Genomic DNA, 26,176 nt, shown 5'->3' on the forward strand with positions numbered 1-26,176 from the left:
TGGTGTCCCACAAATTGCTACTCTGAGACATCTGTTAAAATACTACTAAATTCTTTAACATGAATTAACTCAACAAACAAACAGAGTAGTTTCACTAAAGATTTATTCCCAATATATATCTATATTTACAATCATGTTTGGTTATGATGTTTGGAATATGAAAACAGTTCACAACAGTAACTCTAAGGCAAATCCCACCTCACCCCGCACCCCATTTCCAGGTTAATGAAAAGGAAATGAAGTGCAAACACAGTGAAACTAAAGATATGCATGAAAAATTGGGTTTTCATTACATTTTACTTTGGACCTTGACATTTGCGCCCTTATAAATGCTGCATTCATTAAACTCAGGAATAATTAAAATAGCTTTAGCAAATGTTATACCTATCAGGATAAAGTAGATTGTTTACATTTGATTGTACATTCAAAAATTCAAATATACAAGATATGTGTAACAAATTCTAAGTAACGCTTGAGAACATATAATAAAATCTAAAGCCAATTTCACATATGAGCTCCAGAAAATGTCTGGAGAATCAGTTCCATAAATTTTCTGGAGTAGCATACAGATTTTCCGTGTTAGACACGTTCTCACTACAGGAAAGTTTCTGCAGGGTTTAGGCATGAGGCAATGGAGACACTGCATTAATTCATTGTAAATTTGGAACATTACTGGCTGTATTCATACAAGCTGACTGACATTATGTGGTTTTTGTACTAAGGGACGGCAGGATAATTTGTGGGTAATGTCCAGGGCAAACGATTCTAAAATTTGCATTTGCACATTTGTACTGCTCCTCTGGGTAACATCGGGAAAAGTTATGGGTCACTGTGCATATGTGAAAGGGGCTTAAGACAGCCACAGCTGAGAAAATAAAAAATTACTGGCAAGCTCTTTAACCTTCTTAGGTCTGATGGCATATAGTGAGACAACTACAGGTAACATACATTTTAAATGTAACAGTGATGTGTGACTTCTCAAGAGACTTTGTTCAATTTTGTGGAATCTGCCATGGCTTTCTGCTTGTCCAGCATGGTTTTTGATGAGTCTGGCTCTTTCACCATCAGCAATGTTGCAGAAAATGGCTGCATTTTGTCCCACTTTGAACATCCTGGGCATTGGTTTGTTGAGAAGTGATTCAGCAATGTTCGACAGCAGGAGAGATCTGATGTGTATTTGCTACACTTTCTGGATTATACATGTGTTGAGTTGAGACTTCACAGCTTTGAGATTGGGCTGATGTATGTTTTTCTTGCACTTCCTGGAAGGCTGATTGTTGTTGGCCATTGTCAGTAAGGGCTTCATTGGATGATGCCAGCAGGGAAGCAGAGCTGCTAATAGCTTTAGCATGATGCAGTTCTGGTCTGTTGGGTTGTATTGATGCTTTTCTCTCAGTGGATGTAACACTCTCTTGTACAGATCTGTCTCCACTGGCACCACTGCTAAGCAGATCTGTTTGGCCTGATTTGGACACACTGCAAGGAGAAACACCTGCCACTGGATGGAATAAAGCACACACTGTCAAATGCATGAACACACACATAGCCATTGTGTTATATTTGGTTGGTTTTTTCAATGCAGGTTAGCAATTTAGCTGTTAGACTGTGATTAGGTTAGCTGCCCTCTTGAACCAACACAAATTGCATGCCATTATACACATTTTAAAAACTATCAGTGATATTGTGTGAGTGTAGTGCTTTTTCAAATTTATACATGCCTGATGAAGTCCGCTCTGGTGACTTCTTCGCTAGTGACTGAGTAAATGGACAGGGTAAAACCTTTGCAGGTGTGTATGTGTTTAAGGGAGCTTTCTTCCCTTGAACAGCTGAAGAACACACAGTGAAAAAGACAAAAAGTGCTAAAAGATTAATAAGCAGTAGAAGTTCAAAGGCAGTGGATTGGTATTTACCTTACCTGTGTTTCTAAATGACTCAGTAAAATTTTCAATTAAAATTTCAAAAGAAGCAATCACTAATTTCAAAATTTTCTGTGAAACTGCTTTGTGACAACATCAGTTGTGAAAAGCGCTATATAAATAAATTTGATTGGATATTTTATGCTGGATGACCTACACTGAGTAACTAACTCTGTTAAAGCCACAGTCCAAATGCAGGAAAATTCTTTAAAGATTCTGAATGGCAGCTGCCACTGTACCTGGGGAGCATGCAGATATATCAAGCAAGGACTCATGGGATTTGGCAACTGAGGCGAGGAAGTCATCAACTTGTTTGAGGGAGAGTGAATTGTGAAGAGTCTCCAGTGGACAAATGGAGGGAACCATGGAGTACAACTCAAAGCCTTAAACAAAAAATATAGCACAGATTTGTAACAATGGCAATATAAGAATTCACCTGAAACAAGCATAAACATTAGGCAAACACCAGTGATGGCACAAAGAGATGTGGTGTTTGATTTCCCAAGAGAATGACAAGAAGCAATAGCACCATCAAACATATGTTTGAGGTGGGTAGCATGAAAGCAGATGGGTCTCACAACATACAGTACATATCCTTAAGCAGCTCTAACTACCACAAAGTCATCAGCCAGGATGACACTAGTGAGTGAGAATAGTCAACTTACCTTACAAACACCAGTTTTGAAAAGAATAAATGCATTTATTTAAAATGATATTTTCAGCAGAGCACTCAATATAAACATTAGCATCTGTTCATTTAGAAGGAAATTGCTACTAAAAATGTATCAATCTCTACCACAAAGAGATTCTCACCCTCTCACATGAACACATTTAAGAGGGCAAGAAATCACTGTAATCATTTATAATATATAATTATATTAACAGTTCTGGACTACCACCATGGAAACATTCAAACAGACCATTCAAGATCATTCAAAGGATACATAAAACATCATTAACATCATAATTTCAGCCAAGTTATAATTACTGATATTTCTCCAAGATGACACTTGGTATTTTACAGAATTTAATAGTATGGAACTGCTACTTCTACACAAGATGTTAGAGAGCCTTAACCAAACCACAAAGATTTTGAAGAAAATATTATACAGAGCAGTCAGGTGAGCTTTCTCTATATTGGCTGGTGAGCATCGTTAACATGCTCATTAATACTAAAAATGAAATACAATATGGTCACTCTGTACACTGGAATTTTCTGATGTTAAATGGTGGTGAATATACAACAAGGATTAAATCTACTGCTAACAATATCCAAAGAAATATGGCCCCAATTTTTTTAAGTAATCAAAAATTAAATATTATTTATAAAAAGCCCAACAAGAAAATATCAAACCGTGTTGTAGTAGGAATCAGATCGGAATAGGGATGAGCATTCTCTTTCATTTTGATAGATATTCAATTATCAAAGAGTTAAATGAATACTCTGAAAACCACGGGGGAAGAAAGGGAAAATGGGCAGAAATTTATATTTGAGATTGAGATATTATTTTTAGTGTGTGTGTGTGTGTGTGTGTGTGTGTGTTAAATGCTGTCTATCAGTATCAAAGTGACCTCCAAATTATTAAAAATTAAGTATTCCCAATAGAAACTATAACAATTCAAATTTACAAACACAGGTCATTTTTAATTTGCTGGAAAAAGCCACTTGGCATGTTATTTTTTTGTTACCCATCTGGCTCACCTCACTACTAGGACAAAAACAAATTGAGGAAGAAAAGAAAGTTATGTTTATGATGGCTAAATGTGATTATATTTTCTATAACTGTTTTTGGTGTCTAAAACTTCAAATGAAGGGCTTTGAATGCCTTGTGAATCAGATGCAAGATGGCGAAGGAAGCCAAAAATATCAGTATATTCTCCTTTAATAAACCATGTTAACAATTGTATTATCTTAGTTTCATGTAGTTTAAATGCATTATGTCCCTTTACTTCACAACACACATAAAACACTGGTAATATTTTGCAGATGTCTTTGAATTTCCAGTTCCACCTTAAACAGGGAAGCAATTGCACCTGTGGCTACTGCAAAATTTAAGGTGGAATTGGTGAACTGGTTCGAACAAAAAGGTACAGAATAAGTAGTTGAATTCAGCTTCATAATCACAGAAAGTTAGTGTGAAGTTGGAGTGAATGATAATATATAATTGTGGAATGCATTTTAAGGTTTGATGCCCTAAATTTAAAAAAGATTAAGCCCAGAAGCACTAATATCACTTCAGGCTCACAGGAGTGCACTGCTGAAGCACTGTATTTTTGTGTTCTGATTACGTATCAGGTTTTTTAAGGGTTGCCCCATTTCACAGGGGAATATTTTAAACACTACACTATGTAACTCAGTTCCAAGAGGAAAGATAAAACTTGAAAAGGAGTAGATATAAAATTAACAAATTAAATTCACCCTAAAACAGCCTTACAAACATCTTCTCTTTAAAAAACTCAACTACTTACAACAAAGCATGTTCATTTTGTCAGCTTTGTACCTTCAGTTAGACCAGCTCCATGAAGTGCTGGTTAATCTGTGCTCTTAAGAGAGGCTAGCAAGTGAAGCCACGCTGTGAGACACAGCACTCTACAAGGAAAGCAGCCTGGAGTTTGGGACTTTAAAGTGGATGGGTGTTGAATGTGGATTTTCTCAGTCTAACCCCACCCCCTCAAAAAAGAAATTTCCTCCCTTAAGGTATGTCTGTAACAGTTTAACCAGTTTAAATGTACAGGACTTTCTTTCCTAACATTTTTATAAAGATATGATCCCAGATAAGAATGTTGATAAATTACAAAATTGAAATATTGTTCTCTACAAGGACAGAACAAAATAAGTTGAGATTGAAAAAATTGGGGCAAACATTCAGAAATAAGGGAGCTGACATCTACAAAACATCAGGAAACGGAGGCAAAACAAAACAACAAACAACAGTTAAACAGGAGAGAAACATGGAAATCAAAAATGATAATTAACACTTACCACAGAACATACTCGGAAACACTGACCCATTTAGCAGATTTAAAAAAACAAAACAAAACAAACAAAAAAAAAAACACAAAAAGAATAAAAATTCTACCCTTAAAAATCATTGGCTGCTTAGAATTTTATAGTAGAACTAGAGACTTAAAGTACTACTAATAATTATCTTATAAATAGGGATGTCCTGATCAAGTGTTTTTGCTCCGATCCTGATCTGAATCTTTTAATATTGAGTATCTGCTGAGTACCAATTCAATACTTACATTTTCCAAGATAGTTCTGTACACCGCACACTTAAAGTTCATTATAGTTATTAAAATCAGCCCAGAGTATCTGCTTGACACTGAATATCTTGCATTAAGAAAGATGCTGCCTGCATCCAAGCTGCTGCCTTTTTTTTTTTTACCAAGTAAACAAATGGTGTCTTCACAAACAGCTCATGTATATAATTTAATATATACATAACATATAACACATAAAAAAACATAAGTTATATATTTTTTCAGCACTGACCTTATTCTCTCAAACAAATCAAACCCCTGTAGGCGGGACTGTGATCTATTGGCAGCAGCACTAAATGATGGACAGGTAACTCTGGCTGTTGATTGGCTTAATAAAAGGCAGGCAGATGGAGAGCAGCGTATCTAAAACAAATCATGGTCTTAACTGTCTCAAAGCCAAATACGGGATAAAACACCTCTTGTATGGGTCCAAAACACAGCATGGCATTTAGTGTCCAAATATGGGACGGTTGGCAATTCTAACCACGTCCCCTAACATTCCAGCTCTGAATCCGTCTCGTGGGAACATGCATTTGTGCGGAACAGTCAGAAAGAAGTGTACCCGCTACGGTGGGCAGCAGAGTCAGATTACAACATATACAAAGCCTGCTACAGGAGGAGAAGTGCGTGAGCTTGCCGCCTAGAGGAACCGCAGGATCTGACTTAAGATAGAGCCCAATAAATCCAATACAGATCAGTAAAATAATGCTGTGACATCCCTACTTATAAGGCATTTCTATTTGATATGGGGCAAATGGCACTAGGCAAATGAATGCCAAATAAATATACAAACAGCGTTTAATCTGAGTAATGATGTTATAACAATATTACACTATTAATGTCCAATACATGTTTAACACTGAAAAAATAGTGACAAACATTATTTATGTGAAAATAACCTGACGGGTCATCTAAAATGTAGTTGGCTTGCATTAGCTATAAAAGGCAAAATCTGCTTCACCACTTTCACCAAAAGTACATTTTAATGTTCTTCAAGAGAACATAAAAAAAAATATATATATATATTATATAAAATAAGCATATGACTAAAGCTATTTCCTTTCAAACATTATAATCAAACATTTCCTTGAAGTTATCTCTGTCATTAGTAAAAAAAAAAAACATCACTCTGTATCGTACTGCCATGACAGAAAGAACACAATTTTTAGCCATTTGGATCCTTGTGTCGATGACATTTACTGAGCAGAACTGAGCAAGAAAATAGGTTGGAAAAACACATGGTTTTGAAGTGTTGCATGAGCATTTCAGCCATCTCAATGTTCATGGCCGCATTCCATGTGCATTGCCCTAGAGTTAGTGAGGAGGAACTGAGGGAGGAAATCTAAATCCAAAACAAAATAATGCGAGGTGATGGGGGGGAAAGGTGTACTGGGAATTAACGAAAGCAAACATACCATTGGTTGGGTGTCGCGCAAATGAGATAGAAAATCTTTTTACAGCAGAACCACGCGTGGCCTCTGAGAAAGAGAAAAACAGGTACCTGAAATGTACAACAGCTAACAGAAAGAGGATTAGAAGAGGGCAGAAGATAGCCACCGTTAGAAGGCATGCAGGAGAAAAGGGTAGGGAAAGGAAAGGAGTGTTTGTTTTAGTGAATTAGATGTGTTGGGATTTCCATCAGGCAAAGTAATGCAAAGAAATCCCGATCGCTATGGTTATCTGCTTTTCAAAATGCATTCTGCTAAGGAAATGTGAACGGAAATATATCAGCTTGTGTACCTGACATACTAAGGCTGGATTCAAGAATAAAAGTTCTCTGCCAAACCACATATACCCTACTGAGTAAAGCTTTCAATCTACAACTCTTATGGTTCTACACAAACAAATCCCCATTCACCACTCTTGTCTGTCTACACTTTAATTCTTGAGGAACTAAAGTAATCTGGGAAATATTAATTCAACTGTATACTGCCATACCCACAGCCCATCACCCATGTGTAAACTTGATTTAAAATACATTTTTCAGCACTATGTAAAATTCAGAGACTATCATACAATTACTCAAGGTATCTAGACAAATCTGCCATCAAGTATAGGTTATACATTTTGTGACCATCAGAAAACACTAGAAAACTAATATAACCGAAGCATATATACAAGCACATCCTTCCAGAATTGTTCAGCTCTGAAACCAAAAGTCTTTCTCCTTTTGCATTTCTCAAAGTATTTAATAATTCTAGAAGTGTTTATACGTTTTGTTTTATATTTTAAGTTATTTTACTTTGACCTTTCCTTTCTTTGGGCAATTTGAAATGTTCCTATATCCAGACTCCTTAGATATGCATCTCCTGAAATATGAATAACTTATACTTAATGGGTGTTTTTGAGAGGTATTTTGAAAGTGAAGGCTTGTCTCTGACTTTTGCTCAGTACTGTTTAAATATTTGAAATAATTCAATCGGCAACAAATCGATCCAAATAGTAAATTCCACTCCTAAAAAAAAAAAATAAATAAATAAATAAATAAATAAATAGGTGTAAATAGATGTAGATATTAACCTTCAAGGTATAGCTTTATGTTGCTTAACACTTGTCAAAATGGTCTAATTATTTATACCAAATATAAATAAATGGCTATATCAAAAATAACTATTTATCCAATTTTATATTCAGAGGTGATATTGGAGTACTATTGATTGCATTTAAGCCTGTCCAGTTATATTATAAGGCACAAATATGCTAGCTGTGCTTTAAAAATATTTAATACACAAAATAAAAAATATATTAAAATAAAATATACAAGACAAATAATACACCAAAGAAACCAATTTAAACTAAAATTTAAAGCTCCAATGAGACATGCAAAAACTAAAATTTGGGACACAACACATTTATGGAGTAAAAAGGAAAAAGATTTCCCCAGGATTCCTAAGAACAAGGGATTAATATTTTATATATTTTATATGAAACCCAAGATGTGTGCGCGTGTTTGCACATACCATCTAAGAAGCCAGAAGAGGTCAGCTTTTTACGGTGTGCGCGAGCATAATCTTGTAGGTTAGGTGCGCTGGAGGAGCCTCCCAGCACCATGGTGCTAAACAGGCCAGCACAATGAGACCCTGATGGAGTTAGAGAAGATACATACAGCCATCGTGTGTTCCACGAGCCACACCTTGGAATGCATGCAGCGTGCATTTCTAGGAGATTCTTGCCACAGAGAGACTTGTGCAGCCTCATTAAAAGCATCCCATAATGACAGTAATGTCATTTGTTGCGCTGAAGATGGGCTTACACACAGAACTCCAGTTATTATACTGTAATATAGGTGATTAACCTTAACATTGTTCAAAAACCTTTGGAATCAATGTTTTCAATAATACAAAACCTAACTGGTTCCAGACAAATGCATGAAATGTTTTTAAAATGTGATATGTTTCAGTTCGTGAGTTTTAAATAATCAGTAGGACACAATCTGTAAATAAAACAAAGTGTGCAAAAATAAAATAAGTTAAATAGGTTTTATATATATATATATATATATATATATATATATATATAAATTCTCTCCCTTGTTCACAGATGTTTCAAAAGTATTTACTGAAACTATACTAATACCTAATGTGAAACACTTAAATGTGTGAACTGTTGCAATTTTAAATTAAATTATAAATATTAATAATCTTAATTTGAACATTCAGTGATTCCAAACTTTTGAACAAAAGATTAAGGATCTATAGTTCAGAAGCAAACAGATCCTGATGTTTGCCACTGCAAATTTATAAACATTAGACCATTTATTAATCATTGCTTTTGTACATATTAATGTTTGTAAAGTGCAGTAGTAAAATCTTCCTTAAACGACAACAACAACAACAAAAAAAAACTTCTTGAAACCCATTCCAAAACTGCAAGTCAGTCATTTAATATGCTGCACTTAACCTAATCACTCCTGCTTCAGCTGCTGGGAATTTGGCCATTTCAACATATCTGAATGTAAAAACAAAAAACTGGCTTACCCCCCACCCAAATTATATTTTTAGTATTACCTTTTATGCAGTAAGCATGCACAAAGGACATTACCAGCATGTATGAGAAATTGAGTCAGCACAGTATTAGGTTGTTATGTGGCAAAAATCTTGGTCTTAAGTGTGTTCAGATTATTCCATTAAGAATATTACTTAAACTGCACATCACACCTTTAGTAATTGATCATTGGGTGCCAGAGGATCAACAGAGAAAAGCCTGTGCAAAGGAGGCACTCTAAATATGCTAACAGAGGCACAAAGGCATCACACAGAGTGAAGAGTTGAAATGGAACGGCACAATATCAATTCATGGCTTCACTTATCAGTTCTTGAGGAAATACAACATGAAAAACACAACAAGTCAAAAATTACTTCAACTCTTTATATTTGTGAAAAGAAAAATTTTGACAGTTTCAAACAGTAGTCAGCTTACCCATTCCAGTAGTGAGCTTCTGTTCTGTGTGAAGTCTGCCTGGCCTTGTATGGCTGTTGTTCTCTGACAGAACCTGAAAGAACACACACAAGCATTAGCCATTCAGTGAAAAATATCTTGGACAGGAGCAAAAATGTTACAAAAATAATAATTATAAAGTAGTATCTAAACATTTAGTTCGCCTTTTCCAGTTAGATATTAGTAAGAAGCACTGAAACATGTTAGTGAACAAGACAACAAAAACAAAAGACAACATGGAAAATAAATGACTCATGCAACATCCCCATGGCCACAGATTCCATTCCACTCAAGACATTTGACAGTGACAGTACAAAGCACAAGACAAGGCTGAGGTCAGGGATGTGAAAGGGCATGAAGACAAACATGGCAACAGTTTGCAGAGATTACACAAATCAACACTGCACAACTTAAACCAAATGGACATTTTCACCTGTGCTGAAAAACAAACAGGACATCAAAAAAAAGCTCACAGGCCTCTTTGTGTTTCTGCTGAAAATGTTAATTTCACAGTTTCGTGCAAAACCAAGACAAACTTTGGAATGGCTGGATCCTCTAAACTTTGATAGGATTCTGTATTGGATTCCAGTCTCCCCTCAGGACGAAGAATGACTTCTGGAGGTGGGATGGTACAAATGAAACACAGTGGAGGACTATGAACACCCTTATATCTGCCATGGCTTACCTGAGGCCCAGAGCAATCTCTGAGCAGAAAAATTTTTCATATTGAGTAAGGGTGGCATGTTTATTAATGCTAATACTACTACAACTATCAGTCATTATGACTTATCTTACAAACTATTCAGAAGCCAGTTCAGAATTTTTGAGGCTGTATTAATACTGATTAGCATGTTACAACCAATAAGTAGTTCAACATGTTACATGTCAGTGTTAAAAAGGCTTTCAAAGATAAAGTAAATATAAACATACACATTTAAGTTTATGCACAATACATATTATGATTCACTCATTCATCATTGTCTGTAACCGCTTGTCCAGTTCAGGGTCGCGGTGGGTCCGGAGCCTACCCGGAGTCACTGGGCGCAAGGCAGGAACACACCCTGGAGGGGGTGCCAGTCCTTCACAGGGTGACCAAAACACACTATACATATTATGATTTCTTTTCAAATTGATTTAAAGCACATAAATATGCTTAATTCTTATTACAATCACCATGAGCATATACAGAAACCCTACACCACAGTAATATCACAGGGCACACTCATTCAGACCGGTGTGTGAATTACGTTCTCAGTCACACAATGTCTGGTAAAAAAAAAATTTAAAAAAAATATATAAATCCTTATGTTTTTGGTTCACTTAATCTGTTGCACAATACGGATAAGAAATGTAGAAGAATTTAGCTACATTTCTCCCGATGAAGGACAATGGCCAATGGGCTTTTTAAGAGTGCCAAAGCAAAGATGGACTTCAGCACTGGAAGAGGCAAGAGCCAAACAGCTGGAGAGACATACATCCCAAGACAAAGATCGAGAAACCAATGCCACCAGTCCTACTGCAACCCAGTAGTAGATAAAACTGTTATTGGACAGTAATATGAAGCAGGTTGCAAAGGACAGCTAATGAGTCAGCAGATGAATGAAAAGAGTCATCAGTATGGCTATATGAGGCTGTACAGTACAAAAGGGACAAAACTCAATATGCCTCTTCTTTCACAGTGCCACTCAATAGATTGTTAATTGTGTTGCTGTAGCAGAAAGCAAAGTGCAGATAGTGCTGAAGGTATCTAAACAAATATTTCAGGTAAAATTACTTAGTGCTTAGTTTTGGAATGTCATTAACAGCACTGTAAAAGAAAGGTGCGCATGGAAAACATGTTGCAGGAAAACATGGCAAAGCATATGCAGACCATTTCACACAATGTATATACTTTAAAAAAGGAATTCAAATGCAACAAATAAAAACATGTTGCCCATAAAAACACAAGACTTGCTTTAAGAATTGTCACAAAGTTAAGAGAAAGGAACCACACAGCAAAATTAAGCTTCAGTTTCAACTATATGAAAAAATGATTTGTGGTCTACAGACATTCCATAAAACTTTTAGTTTAAATAAGCAATAAGAGTAATAAGTCAATTTTCACAGAGACACACCACACAACAAGGAAGTTAGAGGGGGGAAAAAAAAGTTACAAAATGATAAACATGCAACTTGACCCAAACTCCTCTGTAGGTAGGTGACACTGTAAGAGCTCATGATATTGAATGAGTATTAGAAGTTGGTCATTTGAGGACACAAACCAACCCCGTTTCTCTTGAATTCCTCTTTACATGGAATGAGAAAAAAAAGCAAAAGCAATAAAAACAACAAAAAAGTAGTACTCTCTTTTGATTGATCTGCTGATTAGGTGTCCTTGCTAACTGCCATCAAGTTTCTTGGGTGCGCATGAACAAGGAGTTAGCGATTGTGAAGAATGAATTAAATTTGTAAAAACCTGTTGCCATGAGCCAAAAATACTGGATGTGAAAGCCAGTGATTTGGGGGAGACAGGGGAGGAAGTTATTTGGTCCCCTGATCTGCGTCTTCGACGCCCAGTACCAACACCACAGGTGTAATGTATCCAGGTACCAATTGACTCAGGGCTAGACACACTCAGGGGGCTTTCTTCCTGGAAGTGAGAGAGGGGGCAGAAACAGCACAGTCATGCAACATTAACAACAGTCCAGCTATGTGACCCATCAACATTCACAAGGTTGCCCCTTTGTTTAAGGATAAAAAAAAACATCAAAATAAATAACAAAACATATTTGTGATCATACTTTGCCAGTAGAGGTCCTGATAAAGTCTGTCTGCAATTGGGACTAAAGAAGACAACAAAATAAATGAAAATGTTTTTTGGGAAGAATAAAAAATTTAATATACACAGTTGCCCTTTGCACTGAATCTTTTTGATATTTAGTTTTATGGTATATTCCAATCCATGATTCATTATTAGTGTTTGCTTGAAGTAAGAGCCCACACAGAGAATTACTCAACCATGAATTAAATATAATAAACTAATACAATATGAGCTTCAGGCATTACTATAAATACAAACCCCATTTATAGAGAAGTTGGGACCATTTTTAAAATTCAATTAAAAAAAAAAAAACCCACAAGAATCTGAGATTTTTAAATTCCCTTTAAGATTTACTTAACTGGCAAAAACAAAAAAAATGTTTTTCGCATGTTGGATATTTTCACTCTGTTTACAAAGCCATACAGAATAAGGCTCGGCACTCTCTTGCTGAAATAACAGACCTCCCAATACAGGGCATCCATCATCTTAACGGCAGCATGTGTCTCTATTAAAACCTTTGCCTCCGCATTGGAAATATCTTGTATACACAAGTAACCCATGTCATGGTTAATAATGCACCCCCATAAATGAGAGATGTTAGCTGTTGCACCTATCGCTGAAAATATTCTGGAAGGTTTCTTTCAACATTAGCACAGAAAATACAATGTCATTTTTTATGAAAACAACCTGAAGTGTGGACTCCTTGGCTACTGCACACATTTCTACTGTCGATTGGACCATCTCGGCTGAACTTGTCCCAGAGAACTCGTTAGTAGTTTTTACTGCATTTTTTAAAAATGTCCCAGATTTTCTGAAAACGGGGCTTGTAAAATGGAGCCTGCAATCATGTCATAACACTAACAATAGCAAATAAATTTACCAATTTGAACAGATTTTACAAACTGTATTATTCAGTTAAAACTGACAAATGATATATGAATTAATAAATGCCCTGCACTTGCCATGTAGTTTGTTGTGCTATTCCATTTTAACATTAGTTTTTTTGTTTTGTATTAAATCTGATTCTACTCCAAATGCATGTAGGTGTTTAGTTATTAACATTGTTTAAAATTGAGCAAATTCACACCAGAGAAAATAAATGTAAAAAATAAAAATGAGTCAGTTGCACAGAAAGAGTCAAGCACAATAACACCAGCTCAAACTTTTCCAAAATGGTGAAAATAATTTCAGAGGAGATTATTTGGAAACAAAATGATCACAATGCAAAATTAGTGAAGTATGCATGATGCCAGTAACTGTAAAACTGCATTTTTTTCCTCAATTTGTTTAGGTTTTAAGGAGCAAAATTACCAATATATGCTTGTAAACATTTGACATTTATATAGATCATGAAATACAGCAAATAAAATGTATAGCATTTGAAGCATGGCTGCTCACATGCCTTGAAAGGTGAAATGAGACCCTCAATACATGAAGCTGGCAAAATAAAAGTTGTACACTATACCCAAAAATACTTGTCAATATTTAGAAATGCTCTCTATAACAAGCAGTTCATCATATTTATGTTCCATAAAATATTTGGCACTTCCTCATATGTCATTATCATACTATGGGAAATCACTTTAAAATGCAAAACGTGCTGACAGATATCATTCAGAAATTAAAAAAAAAAAAAAGAAAAGAAAAAATACCCACACATTTATCTATACAAATATACAAATATGATCAAATTGTACCAATATATACAATGAAATTTTATTCTGACTATACCTTAAGGCAAGAAAACTGATATCAAAACTCCACTTACTTCTACAGAACCAATCTTTTTGGAGCGGGGAAGAGGAGATTTTCTGTGAATGTAGATGGGGTCAGACACCATGGGCCGGAACATCACAAGAGCTCGATCTGGCTCATCCCGTTTCAAAGTGCTTGACTCTTCGTCACTGTCAAGCTGTGATTTTTTCTTGGAGCCTTCATTCTGAAAGCAAGTTAACACAAGGTTTTTCATATTCAGATATACACATTTTTTCTGACTAATGAAGCAGCAGAACAACTGGCAATAAAAATCACACTTAATTTTTTTTATCAAAATAACAAACAATAAATATTGATTTATGAACAACAGCTGAACAAAAACTCGGGTAATATACAGACAGAGAGGCAAGAGATACAAAAAAGAAAAACAGCAAGTCAGGCAAACCTCTCTAACCTCTCTGGATGCTGGTCTGTATCCAAATCCTGATGGCAGGTTTTTGTCTTCTTCACAGCCCTTTGCTCCTGGGCTGAAATGCAGCTCTACATGAAAACGCTCCTCTGATGAAGGATCCTAAATCATGCAGCCACCATAAATCCAGATGTTATTTACTTGAACAAACAACTCAATAAAGTCCTATGAGGGCCATCAACTTGATGTCACCTAACAGAAACAGATACAGTGTTACCTTGTTTGGGTCCTCATAGAGCATGATCACAATCTGAGTCATATAGTTCAGCTCACTGACAACTTTGAGGTAGTCCATGGCCCTCTTCCACTGCTCATCTTTGGTCTCCTGAAAAATTATGAACACGACCCAATGAAACAAACACAAATCAATCAGATTACACTACTGCTCACCCCTTTAAACTGAGGCCCCTTTTAAGAGGCATCTATATTTCAAATATTTCCTAATGAGCAAAGAAAAATGTATATGAATGTATTTAAAGTTTATTTACAGTGAAACCAGTATATGTTTCATGTCTAACCCAGAACACAGATAATAATAAATAAAATTTTAGAAGATTTGAAGATGGCTTACATCACAGAGGGCTCCATAACGCAGGATGGAGAGCAGGGAATGAACATGACTCTCACTGGTGAAGTAGAGCCTGGTACGCACATGACGCTCTGGAGACATGACTCCTCTAGAGTACCTGCAAACAGCACAGACAAACAGGATTTGGAAGAAACTACATTATACTAAACATGAAATCATAAATTGCTAATTTCGTTAACAAAACTAAATATACACGCAGTATCTCCCACTGTGCTGCAAAATTAAGGGGGAAAAAAAGATGGTTTTCCATTAGAAACGTGAGAAGATTTTACATGGCATTCTTCCTCAGTCCTGCAACGTGGTGCAGATATTGATCTGAAATATCACAAGTTATTTTCAAAGTACTGTTCCAAAGCCTTCACACTAAGCAGTGCACACAGAGGGTTGCAAGATTTTTAATAAAGACACTAATCCTAAAGAATCTATTCTTCGAGCAGTTAGATATCAATCATTTCAACTGTTGGCCAATGATTCAGAGTCAGAACTCAAGGTTTTTAAAATATTTTTAGTTTTAGCCCAATATTTAAACTATTGTTTATAAAATAAATTAATATTACCACTGAAATAGTAAAACATTTAAAATTACATGACTATAATTAAGGGTTTTTTGTTTTTTTATTTACTAGACCAAAACTAAAATTATTTTATTTTCATTGAATAAAACTAGACAACATCTAACTATTAACAAATGACTAAAATGTGACAAAAACCATTACATATTTTAGTCAAAACCTAAGATTAAAACTAAATCAAAATAAGCTTAATTAACACTGCTCATCAACCAATCAATCAGATCAATGAAAACTCATTTGAAAGCAAAAAAAATAATAATAATAATAATAATAATATGTATGTATAAGCACTATAATCTTTATTTAGGGAGAGAACATTTACGCAATACTCCTTGCAAATTCAATAAGGTACAGAGCTGACAAATGTAGGACAAGACAGGGGCTTACACTGGGTGAAGCTTGTTGACAGTGTCATCATCCTGCGTCCTCTGTAGGTCTGAACGGATCTTGCGAACTAGAGGTGTGCAGTAGCCTTTGGCAATATCCAGCTTCTCAGCTTGTGATATACCATATTCCTGTCAGGAATAATTAAAAAGAAGTTGCAAAACTACTGCAGCTGTATGTCAATATGTCCTCAGTGCATAGAAAAACCCCTTCAAAACGTCAAAGATGAGTCAAGAGCTTCCACTATTTTACTGTGAAGAGAAAGTTAAATAACAGAAAAAACATGACAGAGGTGTTGATCTCACTTGTGGAATGACAATGTCAGCCAGAGCTTTGGACAGGCGATAGATCTCCATGGTGTTGTCAAGCTTAAGTGAGCTGTTGTGCTGCACGTCATATTTGATACAGTCATAAATGTCCGGAATCTTGCTGATGTTGTAGCGGCCATTCTTCATCTTAAAGTCTTTCTCCAGTTTGGACCAGCGGCGCAGCATTAACTCCAAAGTCTCACTGTGGTACAGCTGAATATCTGAGTGTGAGAAAAAGCACTTAGGCATGTACACACTATGTTTATGGGTAGAACAGTTGTTTAGGGCTCATACCAGCTGATTTGGGATCCTCCATCCTCTGCCTGATCTGTAGTGTTAAATTCTGGATAAGGGAGTACACTTTATCACATGTCTTCACTGGGTTCTTTATCATCTGCATGGACTTTACCAGAGATGTACTTGTAGTAGGAGCCAGCTATCAACAAATAATTAATCAAAAAATGAAAACAGGTAATGATAAATTACAGTATAAAAAACATTCGTCTTTCCTCAAGGGGCAGCATTGTTTCAAAGCTTGAAATTATTATTGCTTTTTCTCCCATTTGTCTTCTAATAAAACAAATAAAATTAAATCTACTTCTTTTCTTTCAAAGCTGGCTTCGAAATCATATACTACCTTCAATGACAAAAGGCTTCACAATTTTTTCATAGGTATCTTAAAAGCCAGTGTCAAAGTTGTGTCTTATTGCTAAGCTTTTACTGACCTTTACTACCTTATAGTGACAGTAAGAAAAATGTGTTACCACCCACTTTTTCATAATCCTCTGCAACAAAATCACGTTCCTTTTGCAAAATATCATGGAGTCTAGCTTTGACTTTCTGCTGGCAGCTGTTGAGAGAATCACTGTCACTGTCCAGCAGGCCATTCATGTTGGCACTTTTCACCATCTGCACCAGGATAGGTGTAAGCTCACCTTCGAGGGCCAACAACCCCTGTAGATACATTTACACAATCATATTAATTATTACATTTATATCACGTGTGTTGATACAACCACAAAGTGCTGGCCGTGTGTCTAAAATCGAATCTCAGTTTTGTTTTATAATTGAATAAATCATTGCTGTATAAGAAAAACCTTGGGTGTCCACTTTTGTCTATTTTTAGTTTACTACAGCTTTTGAACACATAAGCTGGTCTTCATGTTATGTGAAAAATTTATGATGAATGGAATATTTAAATAATTATATTGACTTCTTTTGAAAGTCCTTGACAGGGCTTGACAGGAAACAAATTGTGAAAAACTGATGTTTTCAGTGCTTGTGCACAAAGATTACAAGCTTAATGATTTAAGATGGCAGAAATATGAGAGAAATGCACTTTTTGTAAATAACACAAAGGCAGGACATGCATAAAAAGCTTTGTACATCTGCCCATTAATATTTAATGTCACAAACAAAAAGTGTTGGAAACCAAATTTGAACTGAACTGAGACCCTGAGGCCTACATAAATACCCAATTTATTTTTAATATCCTGTAACAAGTACAGATCACATATCAGTGATCGGTACCTTGGCAAATGCAGCTGCAGTCATCTGAACTCTCCCCTCATCCGAAGCGTAGATTTTTAGGTCGTGCCGATATGTACTGTGAAGGCGCAATAAGCCACACCCAGGGAAGCCTGCATAGTCACCTGCACAAGATATAAATAACATGAACATATGATGAAGTAGTGTTCAAGAAACAATCAAAATTACTTATGGACTTGCCATGCAACTTGCTCCTGATTCATCAAACCACTGATTTGCTCAGCTGTGCATGAAGCAGTTGGTCTAGGCCTGCAGACTGCAAACACTTTATAGAAATAATTCTGACCAAAGATTTCCTGTCAATGGACCTCTTCTGAAATGTTTTAGGTATAAATAAAAATAGCATAACAAAAAATTTAAAGAGACTGATGACAAACATGCTGCTTGAGTGGTTGTACCTTGTCCTCCTGGGTACATGCACCTAAACGCTCGACCCAACTCCTCAGCCTGAACCCTGCCTGCTGGAGTGAGTTCCCCACCCCATTTCAGCACGAGCAACAGGGATGGGTCGTCCCTTCGAACATCTAAAAGCATACACAAAGTCATGAACTACAACTAAAACAATACACTATAACAAGAGGACTAAAGAGAATTGCAAATCAGTAAATAATGTGTTATATATAAAACCCATAACAAACGGACACAGAGTTATAAATTATACATATATTATACATATGCATACAAGAGCCAGAATAAAGAGCTCTGCAAAAATCTCTTACCTTCCTCTTCACTTGAAGTTTTTGGGCACCCATGGGGGAGATACGTTAGTTGTACTTTGCGATTGATACCTGAAAAATGGCCATACCTGAAACAAGGCACAAAAAGGTTCATTACTTAAAATTAGTGGTTTGTTGGTTACATAAATATGTTTTACAGAACTACACTTACATCTCGAGGACAGTTTTAAGCTGTTCAAGTTTTGCTTTGCTTTCTTCAATTTCTGTATCATTATTCTGTCCAAGTTCAACCAACAGCTGTCTGGCGATGTCCAAAACTTCCTTTCAAAAAAACAAAAAAAAAAAAAAACAAAAAAAAAAAAACAAATGCAAAATTCAGTGTCTGCCTCTAACAATAAAAGTACAACTCCTCTTACAGAAACTCTAATTTTGTTACCTGAAGTTGCTTTGGCTTTTTTAGTTTTATCTTTCCGCTTTTGTACCCTTCATATTTTTCAAAGAGATCAAAAAATCTGAAAAATACACAATGAATCAAATGAACAGACTGAAGAATATTCCATTTCACACCACAGTAAAAAAGTGATAAAGCCACATAAGTTGCCCAAAGTTGTCTGTACGGGTGACAGCTATTTCCGCCAAGGTAAAAGGCAACATTAACAATTTCTCCAATAAAGACAGACCATTCTAAGGGACTGCCCGAAGCAACATGAACAAAATGTGGTATTTCAAAACAGACAATGTAGAGTCAACAATCACCACCTTTGATGTCGGACCTCCATTTTCATCTTTTGCTTGGGGGTTCTATCTCCATGGCGAATCACAGCAATCACACACCGTAGCTCCATCCTAACAGATGTTACATGTTACATGATGTTAGATGTTACAAAGCAGCAAGGGAAAATGGGGGGAGGGGGGGGGGGTTAAATAAAAATTAAATAAATAAATGAGAGAAGCATACTGGACACTCTACAGTATAGCCAACATGTTGCTGTTTTAAAAATATTCTTGTAGCACTGTTTGAAAATTTCAGGTAATGCATGTTAATGCAGGTAATATGTTAATGCTGTGAATAAAGAACTTACATTGTGCCTGAAGTGGTGGGAACTATGGGGATATCTTCTGCTTCCAATGGGATTGACCATGGAATCTGGAACTGTGGAGCAAGTTCTCTCATGACAATATTCCTGAGAGGAAAAAAACATGCATATCATCACACGTGTATCATCAATGAATACTGTGCACGTAAAATGAGGTTACAGTCAAGAGATTAACACTGTATAATATAATCCAGATGTCTTATGAGTAGGAAAATTTAAGTGGCATCATGCACTTCAGTCCAAAATCCTGAAATGATCAAAGAGTGATTAAAATGGTGTTAAAATTTTACATAATGTCTGCATTGTATTTACCCCCTAAGATTTTTAAGAAAGCAGAGTCAGTTTCCCCTTTGCTTTGTGATGTCTACTCCAGTGAGCACCTGTATGATTACATGACTATGTGAATAACATCCCACACATTTTCCTCCACTGATGTGCTACTCTCGTTTGACTGAACGGATTCCTGGTACTCTTGGGAAACTTCAACTGGAAACAAGCCAGCAACTGGGAACAATGATACACACTCCTAGCACCTGAAATTTTACTTACCCCAATATTTTTGCACAGTCATCATAATACTTCATGGAGTTCTTCACAAAGCTAAATCCGTTCACATCACAGACATATGACTGACCATTAGCACGAAGCAGGTCAAACCCACACACTGTTTGCTGTCAGTAAAGAGAAGCAGAAATACCAAATGAGCACATTACTCTTTACAGTATCAAGCCTGACCCATGTGGCAACAAATTAAGGTCCAGTCATGGAAAGAAGGTGAATTAAAATAATAATAAGCAGCTTTGAAATCAAAATATTTTCATGCTCATTTTACAAGGGCTTTAAAGTGATAAACTATGATACAACTATCCAGGCACAACACAAAGTCAGCTAAAATTCTTTTCATTGCCTTGCAGTTATTTAATGCAATGACACAGCTGTTCTTTGATATAAACACCGTATCACCGTAATCCCACCGGGCAATGAATCATCCTGAGTCCATGCACTGCTAAGCACATGCTTTGATCAAGCTCAGTTTGATAATCACTAAGCAATAAGCTTAAACATCTTTATAACAGGCTAAACTGCTCCGAGATCAGTGAGGTTATCTGTATGTACCTTAAAAGCCAGGCACACTTTCCAGGCTATAAGCTTTTCTCTGGCATTGAGGATCACAGGGTAGCGAACCTCTTTTCCTTCACTATCACGTTCTACCTTTCCATCCAAAGCAGGTGACTTACGAGCCTCTGCATGGGCATAGTCTGGGCCCACTGTGTAGACCTGAGATAAAGCATAAATACATAATAAATAGGAGAAAAATGCATGAAATGAGTTAGTGTGCATGTTGGTCATACATTTTTAGGTTAATGTAGACAATGTCCACAAACATAGGACCAAATATTCTTTCTATAAAGACTTATGTATATTGTAAATACTTATATGTAGGTTTCATATAGATTTTATAGGAGTAACTAGAACCCCACACAACACTTAATCAATGTTACAGTTTGGGAGGCCTAAATACCCAAAATTATTCTTATATGCACTTTTTAATACCAAGTCAAGCAACTCAATGAATACCTTTTACTCTATGAAACACTGTCCTGATATTATATGAATAAAACTAAAGCATACATGTGCTTAAAAAGGTGCAGAGACTGAAAACTGGCTTTGCTTGACAAGGCAGTCATTGACAAGGGCAAATTGAATGCCTCTACTGCTATTGTGCTGTTCCAACAGCTACAAATTTGCGTAACTTCATCCCAGATAGGCTGAGTATTAAATATCTCTTCAGTTTTGTCAACTTAGCTGAGCATTCAACTCTAAAAAAAACCCTGACACAATCACAAAGACAAACAAATATAAACTTTAACACCTTTACGTCTGTTCCATCTGTAGGCATAAACTCTTCATATATATAGGAGCCTGTTTTTCGGACATTGCTTTCAGGGGAATAGACACTACTTCTGCTGCCAATCTGTAAAAGAGACAGAAGCCAGAATTTGAGAATTGGCCATAAACCTAATGATGTATAAAGAGCAAAACTTTCATTACAGTTAATCCTCTGGGCTGAAGAAAAACCTAGTATCACTTGTTTCAATACAAACATATTATGTGTACACTGGAAAACTGGTTTATTTGTATAATAACAAACAGGTTAGTGTAATGTGTTTTAGCCCACAAGTTATCTGACCTTACGGAAGAGTCTTTGGCTCCCTCCTCCAGCAGAGGTGGGGTAGTAGATATATACATTGTGGTCCTCAGCACTCACTGGCTTCTCCACAAAAGGCTTTTGGAAAATTTCTCCATTAACCTCCACATGGTCCTCACCCTCAACCAGATTACATTCTGAAACCAAGAACATAAAAAAACCTTTACATTAAATAAAATATAACATGATTCATAATGACAAAACAATATTCCAGAATACTTTTAAGTAGCATGTACTCTAGTGAACTCTCCTGCTGTAATCTAACAACATCTTGATGAAAAACATATTGATAATCATTTGAATAAAGATCTTTTTTAAAAAAAATCTGTTGTTTTAATTTTTCATAATACGGAGATAATAATAGCTTTATATTTCCCTCCTTAATAGGTGTGTCATTATCTGTGCAACAGAACAAACAAACATTCATTCATTTAATCCTGTTCAGGTTTGCAGTATGTCTGGAGACCACCAGGAATCACTGGGCATGAAGCAGGAACACACCTTATATGAGGTGCCAGTCCATGACTGGGCACAAAAAAAAAAAATCTTTCAAAAGAAGGTCAAATACATATTTGGTCAAATACATACAGTGGAACCTCTAAGAAAATAGCAGACATCGAAATTCGTGCCAAGTTAAGCCGTATCTATGCTTCGTCTCCCCACATTCACCCGCCTACTCTCCGTTATTCCACCCACCCCCACCTCCCGTCATACAGCCAGTGCCTGTGTTACTCCTCCAGCTATCGTTACGTCTTCAAGGTAGCGATACGTAACCACTTAAAACATTATTACTGTTTCCACTGTATTTCTTTTTTATTTTTATTAATGCTCCATGTATTTTTTTTTTTACTAATATGAGAGTTTTGTAAACATATATCAGTGCAAAAAGGGTGACTTTCGGGGTGGGCTGGAACGCATTAATTGCTTTTCCATTATTTTAAATGGGGAAAATTGACTTGAGAAACGAACTTTTACATTTACGAACTGGGTCACGGAACAGATCAAGTTCGTAGGTAGAGGTTCCACTGTATTTGTAAAATGTAATTTTTCTAGACTTTATTCAGCAGCTTGTAATTTTTGCAGTACTGCACGGTAGTAAAACGTTCTATTCAAATTTAAAGTATTATCCAAACATACAGATAAATAGTTATATTCAGGCACATATCTGACCTCATGCATCTAGAGATAATTAAAGTGTGGAAAAAAAAAACTATTGTAGCTTTGTTTCATACTGTGTGATGTGGTATACTAATTTGTGGTATTCTAAGTAGTATTTAATGTCTTTCTTTCAAAGTTAACCTCTTTAAAGCCAAACAGGTCCATGCTTGTATTATTTAGATGCTCAATTCCTATGTTTAACAAGTCTGCAATCTTAAACCATACACATGTCAATGTTTCTGTTAAACACACAGACCCACAAAAAATACCAAAGGGGGTTGGTTTCCCAGACAACAATTAAAATCAATTATCGTGAATCCTCACTAAATCTCTGTATCTGGGAAACAAACCCTATGCATTCAGATAAGCCAAAGCACTGTTTTGGTAGCAGCCATTGTTAGATTAAACATAGTACCAGCGTCATATTCAAAATTCAGATATCACTATAATCCTAGTTGTCATCAGGTCAGGCATCTGTGCCACATCTAACAAAGGCTGAGCTTCAGGACTTTTACAAAGACAAATATCATGGTCAATCTTTACTGACAACAGGAAATAGCTAAATGGCCTTGGTCTCTGGCGCCAGTGAGGACCTATCAATAGTAACAGCACAGAGCGGACAACATGAACAAAGTGCTGCTAAGCGTTCTGGTTCTTCAGTCAAATAAAGGCATATTGTTCCATGCAATCCTTCTTTTCTGCTATGCTACAGGGCCACTTACAGAAACGATTCAATGCAAAATGGACGGACAGACAGACAGAGGCATACTATCAAATAGAGAAGAAATTGGAGGAAAACTAGGGCTAGCCAAAAATGCAAAAATATAATATCACTATACTATACATTGCAATATTTCAATTATTCCTTAAAATGTTTCAATTTTTAAGATTTTACATGTTGGAACTGACAAAAAAAAATAAAAATAAACAAATATTTTTTCCACCATTTTACATAATACACTGCACTAAATCCAAATATAATAATGCATGCTTTGCAATTAAACATAGCTGATGTGTGTTCAATGTACAAAACCTAAAACAAATGTATATCTACTTTGGTTATATTTCAAAATGTTATTTACAGATACTTGGCTCTATTAGAGCAAAAATATTTGATACTATGATACTAATGCTCAAATTATCCATTTGAGTGCACTTGTAAACACAAATAAATTACTTTACTGTAAGGCTACTACAGATTATAATAAACACACCACTTTCACAAAGGTTGGAAAATGCAACAGAAAAATTAAACAGATTTGTTCATTTGTTTTTGTTCAGATATGTTCAATGAGATTGTTCTCATTCTCTTCTCTGAAAAAGAACAAAAAAAAAACAAATCCACAGTTTTCACTTAACTACTTTGTGTTTTGTAAATATTTTTAAAAAAATGATACCTGTAACACACACTAAAAAAGTTGGGACAGAGGCAAAATCAGACTGAAAGATTTATAGAAAATACATTTCACACAGTTTTAAAGTATTACATTATAAAAATGTGAATAAAATAGATTATGCAAGCAAAAGAGGATATTGCTCATCCGTTCATGCCAAATTGTCCAGTAGGTCATACAGAACATTTTTCAATGCAATTTGGAGAGAATGTAGGTCTTTTAACATCAACCATACTTAATAATGCAAATTCATGCAGCAGATCTAGAGTAATACTAGTCCAGAGTAAGGTGAGACACAAATGTTAAATGAACACAACTTTTAAGCCCTCAGATGACACTGAATAATAAACTGCCATGCTAAAGTGATAGATAAAGCCACATAGGCTTGGAAGCATTGTCACTTAACAGAGTTCACCACTGCATCAAAAAATGCTACCTGAAACTAGCATTTTTCAGGTACGCAAACAGAAAGCCATACATCAATACAGTTTTCTATATAGTATTGCTAATGATTTCTCTGGGCCCAAGCCCATTTCAGATGGTCCACAGCATATTTGTCTGGCCTGCCTAGTCCACATCTGTCGCTTCCTATGGCTTATAAGGAAGAGAAGATTTAGAAAATAGGCTAAATTTTAATAATTATTATCCTCAGTTCGCACAGAGTTTTAGGTTTGAACACCTAAAGAAAGAAAGAAAGAGAGAGAGAGAGAGAGAGAGAGAGAGAGAGAGAGAGAGAGAGAGATCCATGATGTTACCATGGTGCTGACATTGTTACCATGGACACAAGGAAAACTGAGTGACAAGACCTTTAGAAGGGAGCATACTGGAGTGTGGAGTGTGGAGGGGGGTGTATCTGATTAACTTAAACCTCTTATTTCACTCTCTCTGAACAGTGTACTCTGAATTATGATGTACTGTCACCCCACAGCTGGACCTGATATTATGCATGCCATGTCATCAAAAGGTTTAAAAAAATAAATAAATATCTGGCATCACCGCATCCTCACTCAGAAAGAATAACTTCATAATGACATACTTCAGGCCAAAGTTGGAACTTATATATATATATATATATATATATCTCTGAAGTCAAATATTTAGAAACTAAAAATTTGACACTTGCTATACACTGCGTGTAAATAAAACTACTATAAATTCCCTGCCAAAATAAAAAGAAACACTAGATTTAAAAATCAGTCTTGTTTTTGCCCCTGAGAGTTCAGGACATATAAGTATGTACAAACCCTCTGGTCTGGCTGGGTCTCTGTTTAGAACTGCATAGCGTGGAAGCTGGATTCCCTCTGCCTTCAGGATCCGATACACTTCTCTCCTACCAACAACAGACAAAAATGAAAGGCAGAGAAAATGTTTTAGATCAAGCCTTTTGTTCTTTAACCTTAAAGAAAGATATATTCATATCTTAGCTGTACAATAACCTGTGTTTCCACACTACATTGATTTTTCTTGGATATGTGAATGTATACAAAAATTATTTTAAGCAGAAGCAAAATGTTTTACTTAATATTGTATACGATTATAATATGAATAAACACATTTTAAACTCTACTTTGTGCTTCAGTCTTATTGTATGATAAATGTCATGGTGTCAGCAATTATACTTCTGCCTTTAATAAATGG

General features: G+C 35.8%; 1 protein-coding gene across 1 annotated transcript in view; it reads right to left on the minus strand.

The window, feature by feature from the left end:
- Positions 1–101: 101 nt before the first annotated feature.
- ppip5k2 (diphosphoinositol pentakisphosphate kinase 2) overlaps positions 102–26,176 on the minus strand; it is a 33,700-nt gene continuing 7,625 nt past the window's right edge. The window contains exons 5-31 of the mRNA XM_066650193.1: positions 25,783–25,868; positions 21,969–22,123; positions 21,651–21,752; positions 20,894–21,055; positions 20,327–20,448; positions 19,763–19,864; positions 19,440–19,526; positions 19,117–19,192; positions 18,892–19,001; positions 18,723–18,808; positions 18,402–18,527; positions 17,986–18,107; positions 17,227–17,409; positions 16,750–16,891; positions 16,453–16,676; positions 16,151–16,278; positions 15,174–15,288; positions 14,820–14,927; positions 14,588–14,704; positions 14,186–14,356; positions 12,073–12,246; positions 9,600–9,672; positions 8,141–8,260; positions 6,596–6,658; positions 2,156–2,299; positions 1,719–1,826; positions 102–1,498 (exon numbers count right to left, since the gene is read on the minus strand). Of these exons, the coding sequence (XP_066506290.1) occupies positions 1,140–1,498; positions 1,719–1,826; positions 2,156–2,299; positions 6,596–6,658; positions 8,141–8,260; positions 9,600–9,672; positions 12,073–12,246; positions 14,186–14,356; positions 14,588–14,704; positions 14,820–14,927; positions 15,174–15,288; positions 16,151–16,278; positions 16,453–16,676; positions 16,750–16,891; positions 17,227–17,409; positions 17,986–18,107; positions 18,402–18,527; positions 18,723–18,808; positions 18,892–19,001; positions 19,117–19,192; positions 19,440–19,526; positions 19,763–19,864; positions 20,327–20,448; positions 20,894–21,055; positions 21,651–21,752; positions 21,969–22,123; positions 25,783–25,868 (3,565 nt within the window). The 3' untranslated portion in view covers positions 102–1,139. The remainder of the gene's footprint in view (positions 1,499–1,718; positions 1,827–2,155; positions 2,300–6,595; positions 6,659–8,140; positions 8,261–9,599; positions 9,673–12,072; positions 12,247–14,185; positions 14,357–14,587; positions 14,705–14,819; positions 14,928–15,173; positions 15,289–16,150; positions 16,279–16,452; positions 16,677–16,749; positions 16,892–17,226; positions 17,410–17,985; positions 18,108–18,401; positions 18,528–18,722; positions 18,809–18,891; positions 19,002–19,116; positions 19,193–19,439; positions 19,527–19,762; positions 19,865–20,326; positions 20,449–20,893; positions 21,056–21,650; positions 21,753–21,968; positions 22,124–25,782; positions 25,869–26,176) is intronic.

The sequence above is a fragment of the Hoplias malabaricus genome, chromosome 18, assembly GCF_029633855.1.
Source record: "Hoplias malabaricus isolate fHopMal1 chromosome 18, fHopMal1.hap1, whole genome shotgun sequence".
In the NCBI taxonomy this organism is placed as follows: Eukaryota; Metazoa; Chordata; class Actinopteri; order Characiformes; family Erythrinidae; genus Hoplias; species Hoplias malabaricus.